General features: G+C 35.9%; 1 protein-coding gene across 1 annotated transcript in view; it reads left to right on the top strand.

Annotated features, from left to right (window-relative positions):
* LOC141521436 (pro-interleukin-16-like) overlaps positions 1-12,147 on the top strand; it is a 161,464-nt gene that overhangs the window by 85,475 nt on the left and 63,842 nt on the right. The window contains 1 exon segment of the mRNA XM_074233996.1: positions 4,034-4,142. Coding sequence (XP_074090097.1) covers positions 4,034-4,142 — 109 coding nt within the window.

Raw genomic sequence — 12,147 nt, 5'->3', positions numbered from 1 at the left:
GTGTACATAAGGCGATTTCTATGCTCTTAGGTACTCTGGAACAAACTCATTAATTTTAGCCAGTGTTTCTTTGAGGCAGCTAACTAAGCCCTCTCTGTCCCAAATGGAAGTGTCAAAAATACCTTCCATGTGTTATTTTGAAGCTTAAAACTTCCAAGAGAAGTTGTTTGAATTTAATTTGTTTCCCACTCCAATTTAGGATAAAATGTAACCTTTTTTTCCCCATAGGAATTATGTAGTGAGATAATTTACACGATGGTTATATCTCCTCTAGTAAATTGCAGTGTCACAAAATTATCCAGAGAATTCAAATATTGTTGTCCAGTCCTTGAAACTTTGAGGCCTATAGGATAGTTCTGACCCAGTGGGCACCTGCAGCCAGTCTGTAGGTTGATCTACGAGGTGAAAGTTTTACAACTCTCTTCCACCCTATCCCTCCAATATGATATTCTCCTAAAGTTGAAGCACGAATGGGGCCAACCAGGCTTTATCCTAGGTCTCTGACATCCAGAGGGGTGTCCTTCTTCCATCTGTAGAACAGAAAATTTCCATTATGGAAGCCTTGTAGAGAACACCATTTTATGTCACATAGGACTTTACTCCCTCATCTGTATCTTATTTCAGTTCCTAGTGATTTGGAGATCAAACTTGTCCCTTATTGGGCTTGATTATTACCAAGGTCCCTGGAGTGTGCAGTGGCAATCTCCTCTAATTCTCTTGCTTGGTCCCATAAAGTCATTTTCTTGGGGGCTGCTGTCATCCCTCATGGTTGGCTAAGTTGCTCTTTTTGAAAGACAGTTAACATTCTCTCCTAGTACAAGTGCCCTTGCTACTAGATTGCTCTCTAGGTTACCCTCTATTTCATATCCTTTTCATCAATAGACTCTCCTCATGCCCCAAAGGATAGCGGTACTAGCTATGACTCTATGACTATTATAACTTCCGTTTCCTCATCTATAAAATGAGGTTGGTCTTGATGTCCCCAAAGAGTTATTCTAGCTTTATATCTGTGTTTTTAGCATCCTACCACCCCCAACTCCTGTTTAAAACAAATGCAAGTTGATTATCTATTAGACCTATTTTAAGCTGCGTTTCCAATACTGAGAAGATAAGATCCCTTATCTTAAAGTCCCATAAGCACATGTTCTTAGGTTCCCTTCACGTGATTCATCAAGTGTTTTGGTATAGTCCACATAGAGAGATGATTTTTTTTAACACTTATATGGCTATAAAATGGATAATTGCAATGAAAAAGAAAAACCTTTTTCCTTCTCTATAGAGTTTTGTTTACAGACTATATGGCAACTGCTTCTGTACATATGATATACCATCAATTTTCTTTTACTCTCCAAATTCTTTCTGTACACTGCTCAACATGCAGTAGGTGATTAATAAATATTTGATTGATTGGTTTCTGCACTTTTTAACTATCTTGCCATTAACAGAAAAAATCAAAAGTCCATTATTAACTCAACTTTATAATCATCGGGGAAAAATTGAGGTAAATTTTGCAAACTACAGCAACCTTAGCACAGCAAATTGCTAAGCCTCATTTTTCCTAGTTTGCAGTTGCTTCTGGTAGGTAGGACACAAGTAGCAGTTGAAATTCAACTTTCTTACTTGTCCACACGTGCTATTATTTGTACTGAAAGAAGTGGAACTGGGGAGTATTGATTTATATGAATGGATGCTGAAAGGAGACCCAACTTCTAATGGGAGTAACAAAATTATGGACTTGTAATCCGAAAAACCTGGATTTAAATTCCACTTCTTATGCTCATTAACAGTGTGAACCAAGGTGAAGTAGCTCTTTATTTCCATCATCTCAGTTTCTACATCTATAAAATAGGAATAATGGTACCTGAAGTTACCTACATTAAAAGTTCTATAGTAGAATGTAAGCTTCTTGAGAGCAGATAATGTTCTTCATTTTTTTCCCGTTTGCCCCATATCTATCTGTCTTGAAATTTGTTATTTTGGTTACTGTTGATGTTTTTCTTGAGTAGTTTTAGTTATATTCAACTCCCCATGACCTCATTTGGGGTTTTCTTGGCTTGGATTTTGCCATGGTTTGCCATTTCCTTCTCTAGTTCATTTTACAGATGAGGAAACTGAGGTAAATGGGATTCTTTCCTAGGGTTACACAGTTAGCAAGTGTTTAAGGCTAGGTTTTGAATCCTGGTGGTCCTGACTCCAGGGCCAGTACCCAATTTACCCTACCTAGCTGCCCAACATTCTATGATTATGTATTTCACCAGTGGAATCAAGAGCATGTACTGACCTATGAAATCCCTGTAATGAATGAATGGAACATGATTCTAAAAATCATCTAAAAATCAAGCAGTCCTCTAAACCTTTTAAAAACTTATTCTGTTTTTAAGAATTCACAAAATTTGAGTTTGACCTGAGTGAATAGATCATTTTTTTGACTTGATAGTGCCACCTGGTGCTGAAAAAGTAAAGTGATTCCCCAATCCCCAGGATGTCTTGTATGCTAATCCTAATGGAAAGGTCCTAAGTTACCTCTGAATCAATTCATAGATTTAGGGAATGATCAAACCTGAATTACCTTGTGGAACTTCTTTTTTAATACATGTAGTGAACTAAAAGAACTCTTGGTGGGTCGCAACAGCAACAGTTGAAAAGACTGCCAAGTCACTGAAAGGCAACAAAATTAAGGTAATAGTCCCTAACACATCTAGTGTTGTGAGGATCAAATGCAATAATAATAGCTAGATATAGATATATCTATCGATGGAGAGATGGAAATATATAGGTACAGCAGATAGAGTTCTGGACTTAGAATCATGTACCTTCCAAGATATTTACTAAATTGTGACCTTGGCAAGTTGTTTAAACTATGTCAGTCTCAGTTTCCTTATTTGCCAAAAACTGATCATTGCACTGTCTCACAGGGATGTTATAAGAATCAAATGGAATAATAGCATAGTATATAAATATTTGCACATACGTATATGCTTACATGCATATGTTGATGTGCACACATGTCACCCATGGCTACATATATACACCTGTATGTATATTATATACACTCATTCCTATAATCAAATGCACACATGTGTGGATGAATATGCATGCACATGAAGATATAGGTACCTCTTTAGGTACATAAATGTGTATAAATACATACGCAGATACATTCGTGCACATATGTATATATTCTTAAAATGCTTTACAAGTGTTAGTTATTTTTCTTCTGACTTGCTTTTCTTCTGAAATGACATGGCTAAAAGCATGATAATAAAGATATTTTTTTATTTATTTGTGTGCATATAGTTTTGTATAAAGTTCTATAAAAGCACTTAGATTATATTATTTGATTCTCATGCCAGCTTACTCATGGATCAGTGGGAAGAACACAATATTTGAAATTTTGGGGTGTGGGGTGGAGTGGGATAGGGTCTATTGAAAACCATGCTCAGATATCTACTATATTCATGACCCTGTTTAAATCATTGAATGTTTCTGGTCCTCAGTTTTTCCATTTATAAATAAGAGGGTTGGACAAGAGGACCCCTAGGATGTCTCCTGGTTCTCCATCTGTGATCTGTGAACTAAAGTAGGAAGGCAATACTGGAGTGAGTCACTTGACTGTTTCACAGTCTCATATTTTCAACAATATTTCAAAGGCAGTGTTTTACATACTTATGCTCCAATTTTTAAAGTATGTTTGATCAGTTTTCTTCTTCAAATTCAATTTCATAGACATTTATTAAATGCAAGGTGCCATGCATGTTAGATTCCGAGGATGCAAAAATGACAAACAGTAGGATTTCTGCTCTCAAAGAATTTACATTCTAGTTGGGGAGGGGAATATTTCTAAATACAAGCCAACTGCATCCTCTTAAAAAGGATAAATTTTGAATTTTCAAAGGTAACATTAATTTCTTGACAGATCTTTCTTCCTGCCTGGTCCCTGTCATGATGAATTAAATATTTTATGATAAAGCTAATTAGGACAAGAATCTTGTTTTAAACAACTTATTGAAATGATATTGGAATTACTTTGTAGGAATCTACAACAGCTTCCTCTAGAGAAAAGCCCAGTAAACTGGAAGTCCAAAATAACAGTTTCCTGCACTCCAAAATCACCGGTCAGAGGACACGCAGTAACTCAACAAGTAAGTGTCACTTCAAATAACACTTGGTTATTTAAATACTGATTCTATTCTTATTTGGTGACAAAGTCATAACTCTGGTGGAATGACTAGAACTTTTATTCCAAGGTGCTGGAAGTTAGGAAAGGCAGGAATCCTACAGTGGTTCTCTGTGCTCTACAGTCCAGTTCTGGCTCTTAGCCCAAAAATGCCTCTCCCTTTTAAGGGTTCTATCATTATCATACCCATCTTTCAGAGGAGGCATTCCTCTATTCTTGGACTCTAAGGGGGAGGGGAAAAGGACTAAACATATAGTCAGAAGATCTGGATCCAAATCACAGTACTGCCACATACTTATGTGATTGATGGGAAAGTTGCTTTAACTCTGTGAACCTGTTTACTCATCTGTATATAAAATAAAGATTAAAAACACTTTCCTATTTCCTTGCAGGGTATTGTTGCTCAGTGATATCTGATTTCCTGCAACCTCATTTGGGATTTTCTTGGCAAAGAGACTGAAGTTGTTTGCCATCTCCTTCTCCAGTTCATTTTACAAATGAGGAAACTGAGGCAAATAGAATTAAGTGCCTTGTCCAGGGACAAGGGCTAGTAAGTGTCTTAAACCAAATTTGAATTCAGTGAAATGAGTCTTCCTGACTCCAAGCCTTTCTATGCATTGTGCCATCCAGTTGCCCCACATTTCACAGGGCAGATATTTACCTAAATTTGAGCTAGTCTTTTTGTTATCTGATCTTTCAGGTCCATTTCATTTAGTTATGGCTTTTATAGACATGACCACAAATTATGTCATTGAAAGCCAAGTAATTATACTGATTATTTTTGGCTTTTATCTTAGATTTCTCTTTGAAAGGCTTATGTATTGAGTAAATTACAAAATTTCTGACTTGTTTTTAAGAAAATCTCTATGATCTTTCTATCTTCTGCATCTTCCAGATGTCACTGAACAGCATGACATAGTGGGTAGATTGCTAGCATCAGTAGTGAGACCTGAGTGGATTCAGATCCCACTACTGATGCTAGCTCTGTGACTACAGACAACTTGTTAACCTCCTAGGATCTCAGAAAATCTCATCTGTAAAATGATGATGATTAAGCTTTTGATCCCCTGTTCCACAAAGCTGTTGGGAGAAATATGCTTTATAAAATTGTAAATAAGAGCACTGATCCAGAGTCAGGAGGATCTGAATTTGAATCTAGCCTCAGACACTATGTGACCATAAGCAAATCAATTATCCCTGTTTGCCTCAGTTTTCTCATCTGTAAAATGAGTTGGAGAAGGAAATAGCAAACCATTCCAGTATTCTTGCCAAGAAAACCTCCAATGGGGTCACAAAGAGTTGGATATGACTGAAAATGACTGAACAAAAACAAAGTTTATAGTGGGAAATGATGTAAATAATGATTGGTGTTTACCAATAATATATAACTAGTTTGGTATAAAATGGCATATAAATATATTTTGGATTTTTTAAAGGAATGGAGGTAGTTTTGCACCAAACTCTCTCTTCTAGACCCTGTTCTCATATTTTTGGAGAAGCAACATGATACAGTAGAATGAACATTAGAAGCTATGGCATTGAGACCTTATTCTTCCCATTCCTTTCTATGGCAGAAGAAACTTTCTCTCTAAGTAAGATCATTGCCTTTAGAGTCAGAGGACATGTGTTCAAATTCTCTCTCACTATGTGAATGGACTTATTTTACTCATATTTAAAGTTGAAACATTCTTTCCAGTTCAAAATCTATGATCATATATTTTAAAATGCTATCTCACCATAAAGTGCAGTATAAAGGTACAATATTATTGGTTTAACTTTTTAAAATTTATTTCTCTCCCACGTTTTGTATGTGTGGGCTTAACCAGCCATAGACTGTAGGAAATGGAGCCTAGCACCCCTCCCACTCTCTTTTTCAATAGAGGCCAGGTTGTCCCAGATCTGAACCAATATGGCCATGGGTTTAGGTAAAGAGCTAGAGAAAGCAATTACCCAAATTCAGTAATTAAACTTAATGTGGGACATGTAGAGGCAAGTTGTCTCTCACACCCAGACCTAACCCCTGGACATAAAATCATCAGGCTAGACACTAGATAAATTATATTCCAAAGCAGTGTATCAGTAAATGTTTAATAACTGGTTCTCCAAAAAGGGCTGGGGGTAGAGGGGAAAGATGGACACACTTCTAAATTTAATATGTATGAACATTTTCTCTGTGACTTTCTTAAGTATAGAACCTTCACAGATTTATAAGGTGTAAATGCTTATACTGAAAATTTAACATTTGTCTCCTACAAGACAGTTTCATCTAGTTCTAGCACACTCATGACTCCAAATAATGAAAGAACTGTAAGATATTATGGCTGAGTCATTTTCAATGCTCTTTTCAATGGGAAGGATGCCATGAAATTGAGGAATGCTGTACTGATCTTTATAAAAAAAAAGAGTGAGGAAGCTATAAAAATCATAGTTCAGCAAGTTTCACTGAGGTTCCAAGCAAAATCTGAAACCATTTTTTTTGACCATTGGTCATCTATGCCTTTGATATGACTGTGCAGTGGTTTTAATTGTGGAGCCTTAAGTAGGCATTTTCATACCCTCCACAAATCTTGTAAACTGTGCCTAGGGCTAAACTGGAGAAAGTTGACACTCAAGAAAATGGGAGATGGGGTTGGGATATTACCCTATAGCACAAAGCTCCCAAGACTTAAGAAATTACTTCTATGAAATACTTGAGGGAAAAGGACAGTAAGAGAGAGGGCTGGTGGGAGACTTACTAGGGGAAGAAAGATCTGCCATTTCACAGCTTCTTATTTTATTTTGCTAACTAGGTACTAAGTTCCCTTATTTCTATGTTGCACAAAGACTATAAATGCTATGACAATACCCTCTAAATTTGTTGTTCTGTAACAAAGCCATGGCAGCCTGGCCTTAGTTAGGGCTCTATTTAAATGCCATCCAAAAAAAAAAAGATGGTAAGAAAATTGTACTTTTTTGCACACATAATCATATGTAATTGCAGTGTTCCTTATTCCTCTGGAAGCAATGTTTCTTCTTCCTTTCCATTTGCCTTTTGTAATATATAAAAATAACCTTTCTCAGAAAAAATTAAAATATATTTAATTAAAATTTTAAAATAATAATTATAATGATAACCTAGTATTTAAATAGCACTTTAAGATTTTTAAAAGAATCTTGTTTAAATTTACCACCATTTTACAGATGAAGAAACTGAGCCAGCTAGAGGTTAAGCAATTTGGTCAGGGTCACAGAGCTTGTAAGAGTTTGAGATAAGATTTGAATTTATATCTTCCTGACTCTAGACCCAGTGTTCTACCCATGGCTCCTCCTAGCTGCCTTTATTTTTTTTAAACTGATATATTCATTCCTGTTGAATTTGTACTCAAGAAGGAAAAGCAGAATTGATAACCTGAACTTATATTAAGAGTAATAATGTCCATAATGTTTTAAATGACTTATATGTATTCACATTTATGAAATTGTCTTTTTTCTTCCCCTTGTCATGTTTTGCATAAAATGTTCAAGAAGATATAAATGTTGGATGCATCTAAAGGAATTAAAAGATCTAATTCTTCTATTTACTATGAGATTGTGGTACTAGTTAGTTACCTCACTAAGTCTCAATTTCCTCATTTGCAAAATAGGCATAATAAAACTTGATCTGCTTTTCTTAAGAAAGCACTTTGCAAATTGTTAAATACTATATAAAAATGAACCTTTATCCCTAATAATTTTTACTCCAATCACCTGTGATTGAATTAACTTTAAGAGATCTTTAACTCTATAAAATGAATATTATCATTTGAGGGAGTGATAGGGTCTCAATTTTCTGTACTAAAAGGACCCCAGAAACAATTATGGAATAGTTTACATAGAAATCTAGTGGGGGTGGGAAAAGGAGATTTTTGCAGGTTCCCCAAAAGGGCAGTGCCTCCCAGATGCTTCCATGGTTACATGACAGTCATGAAACTGGGTAAGCTGCTAAAAGACAAAAAAATATGCAGAGTACATGCTTTTTTTTTCTGGGTGGGGTAAACTCCTTCCATCACTAAGATTTAGAAGACAAGACTGAGGGAAGTACCTGAGACATAGAGATATTAAATGACTTAGCAAGAATCATATAGCTAACAAGTATCAGGATTTTGCTCTCCATATAACCATTGACATTTCTTAGACCTCTGCCTTTAGTTTTTAGTGATTTAAAGGATAAAGTATATAAAGAATAAATGTATGAAGCTTATCTTTATGTTTATATATATATGTGTGTATATACACACACACACACACACACACACACACACACACACACACACACACACACACACACACACACACACACACACACATATATGTTGTTTTCCTGGATAAAGTATAGGCTCCTTGAGGGAAGATTTTCATTTTTTGTATTTGTATCCTCAGTTCTTAATGTCTGGAACATTGTAGGCCCTTAATAAATGCTCATTGTTTCTAGAAATAGATGAAAAATATGAGTGACTCTTTTTAACCAGTCTCTTCTATGACCTAATGACCCTTTTCTCTCTTTGTGTGTGTGTGTGTGCGTGTGAAACACCAAAATAATCATAAATTTAATTAAACTAACCAGCAATACTGAAATTATCATGAGCAAAGGCAATAGAAATGACCTAAGTGGAAAAATTTAACCTAGCTTCTAAAATAATTTCTCATTTCCTGATGGAAGGTGCTCTAGGACATTTTCAATTGTGATCCTTCACATAAATAATGTCATCTCACAAACTATTCTATCATTTTAATTAGTTTGCCTCTTGTTTCCTGTTATCTGCATTAATTAATTCATCTCCTGTCTCCTGCAATCTGTTTTGTTTTCTTTTATTTAAACTGACAGGAATAAATGAAGATAAATTTCCAGCTAGGAAGAGCTGGGACCAATTGAATGCTCAAGGAAACCTTTTCACTGGTATCCCCTGAGGAAGGACCACAGATGCTCTAATAACACCTGACATTTGTATAAGCCTTTTCACAGTTTAAAAAGGGATTTTCATATATATATATACATACATATATATATATATATATATATATATATAATTTTATCTGGTCCTCAAGATATCTCTGTGGGATAAACAAGGCAACTGTTCTTTATCTCCCTTTTACACAGAAGGAAAGGGAAGTTTGGAGAAGTGATTTGCCCTAATGGAACTGAAATGAAGACCCTGCTCTTCTAGTTCATGTCCTTTTGAATACACTGTGGATACTTTCCAAATGAGAGACTATGCATCTAAAAGGATCTCTCACGGATACAATCAATAATTACTCAACATTTTTTTTCAGAACCTTCTAAGTACTAGGGATTGGGTTTACTAAGACAAAAATAAAAAAGTCCCTGCCCTCAAAGAGCTTACATTCAATTGGGAAGAAAGAAATTTATACATTCGTAGTTATATACAAAATATATATAAGGTAATTTTTTTGTTGTTGAGGAAGGAGAGTACTAGAAGGCAGCCAGCTGACACAGTGGACAGAGTGTTAGGCCTAAAGTCAGGAAGACCTGAGTCCAAATCTGGTCTCAGACACTTACTGGCTGTGTGACTCTAGGTAAGTACCTTAACCCTGTTTGTCTCAGTTTGCCGATCTGCAAAATGAACTAGAGAAATGACAAATCACTTTAATATCTTTGTCAAGAAAACCTCAAATGGGATAATGAAGAGTTACACATGAATAAAATGACTGAAAAACAAGAGTACTAGAAATTGAGGAGAGGATGAGAAAGGGGTTCCAATAAAAGGTAGTGCTTGATCTGATTCTTTTTATTTTTTTAATGTAAAGATAGTTTTCAACATTCATGATGGTGAGTAATCTGTTGATCTAATTCTTGAAGGCAGTTTAGGAATTCTAAGAGGGTGTTTTGCAAGGAGAATATTTGCTCACAGCTGGACTGTTAGAGTCTGTTTCTCTTCCAATTAGGCCAAAGTCATACCTCTTCCATGACTGATGAAAATTCTATCTTGGTTGGAGAGCCAAATACAGAAGCACCATTTGTTAGTTCTTTGACTTTTCTGGCTTCCTCTTATCACCATTCTCAACTGGGTACTGGCATCTAGCTAAGATACAGAACACTGAGAGGAAGCTGGAGAGGATCACACACCTGGAGTAAGCTGACTTCTGGGAACATCTTGCCAGTTTTGCTAAGTTATATAGATTCTGTCACAGCCTTGCCTTTGGCCTGTTCAGTTTAGGCAAGATTGTTTCCATTCTGGTTTCAATATTTATGAGACCCAGATACTCCCCTCTCTAGCTAAGAGAAGAAGGTTGTATTGAATTCCTTTCTTTGTTGCTTAGGCAATAGATGGGATGCTGAAAAGCAACATGATGCTGACCTCAGTGGTAAGGGGCATTGAATGCCAATGTCAGATTTGACCAAACTTGTTACCTTGTACCACCTGGTCCCCAGGACATTTAACACTGAATTGGAGCTCTGGTCTCTTCTATACTTAGTATATTCTATCCCTGTTAAAAATGGTCAAGCTATGGATATTTGTACTCATTGACCTCTAAGCATAAATCTTTTCTGAAAGACATGGTTTTATTTCAGCTTCAAAATTATGTATTTATCCCAAAAGTTATGCTTTATCCATGGAAAATATTTTTAAAAGGAAATTGTTCATACATAGTACTGTATTTGTTTAGGTTCACTTTTTGTATGCAGACTCTCATTATCTATTTCACTAATAAGTGTAGGATAGTAAAACTGGAAGGAAACTTGGCAGTCATCTAATTTAAAAGACTTTCTTTCCCCTTTGTAGCCTTTCAATTTACTACATCTCCAGGAAGACATGCCTTACCGCCATGGTGGCTTTAAAACCTAAAGCCAACTCACTGCAAAGCCTATTATTTTCTTTAGTTAAACAGATCCACCACTACTATAGACTACTAGACAGGAGCCATATTATATATTTGTCATAAATGTGAGTGTTTGTGCAACAGTAGGCTCAACTGGGGTAATGCAGGAGGAGGGAGGGTGAGACTTACTTCTATTAATGGAATGCTAGTTCTGGGTTTATGTCAAGGGAAGCCTGTCTTCTAAAGAGAAATGTTGGGGTGGCTAGGTAGCATAGTAGATAGAGCACTGGCCCTGGAGTGAGGAGTCCCTGAGTTCAAATCTGGCCTCAGATACTTAATAATTGCCTAGCTGTGTGACCTTGGGAAAGTCACTTAACCCCATTGCCCTGCCAAAAAAAAGAGAGAGAAATGTCAAGTTCTTTTCTCATGCACCCTGAATCTTTATTTTTCTCCACCCTAGAGGTGTGGGGGGAAATGATTTAAAGATTAATTTTGGCCTATATCTAAGGTTTCCCCAAAAGGGAAATGGAAAGATACCTAATGTATTAGTGAAGATCTTGGTATTTGTTGCTCAGTCATTCAGTTGTGTTTGACTTCGTGAACTTGCTCAATAGAATTTTCTTGTTAAAGATACTGGAGTGGTTTGCCATTTTTTCTTCAGTGTATCCCCATTTTATTACTGAAGAACAGAAGTAAATAGGGTTTAAGTGATTTAATCAGGGTCACAAAAACTAGTGTTTGAGGCTAGATTTGAACTTAAATCTTTCTGACACCAGTTTCAGTGCTCTATCCACTTTGAAATTAGGACATTATAGGATATTTATTTCCTTCACAGAAAAGATATGCTTAAAACATGAATAGCTGCTAGTGTACTCTGACAGATTTAAATATGAAGTAATAACTTTATGTCTTCTATTGTATTCTAGTTGGAAGTTGATAATTAAAACATTAAAACCCAGTACACTTAGTGGGACTGTAGAAAAGGTATTTTAGTACCTCAGATCACCTGTTTTCCACAAATTTATTAAGGTTCTTAAGATTCTTGCATTCTGGTTAGTCAGACATGAACTTGAACTCATCATATTTTTATAGTCATTTTCTCCAAAAAGGGTGTAGCTACAGGAAATTCCCCTAGCAAGGTAGCTCCTTCTGAGGGACCTAGAAGTTGCCAA

Source organism: Macrotis lagotis, chromosome 4 (assembly GCF_037893015.1).
Source record: "Macrotis lagotis isolate mMagLag1 chromosome 4, bilby.v1.9.chrom.fasta, whole genome shotgun sequence".
NCBI lineage: Eukaryota > Metazoa > Chordata > Mammalia > Peramelemorphia > Peramelidae > Macrotis > Macrotis lagotis.
Note: the sequence above shows the minus strand (reverse complement) of the source record. Positions and strands in the feature narration are given on the sequence as shown.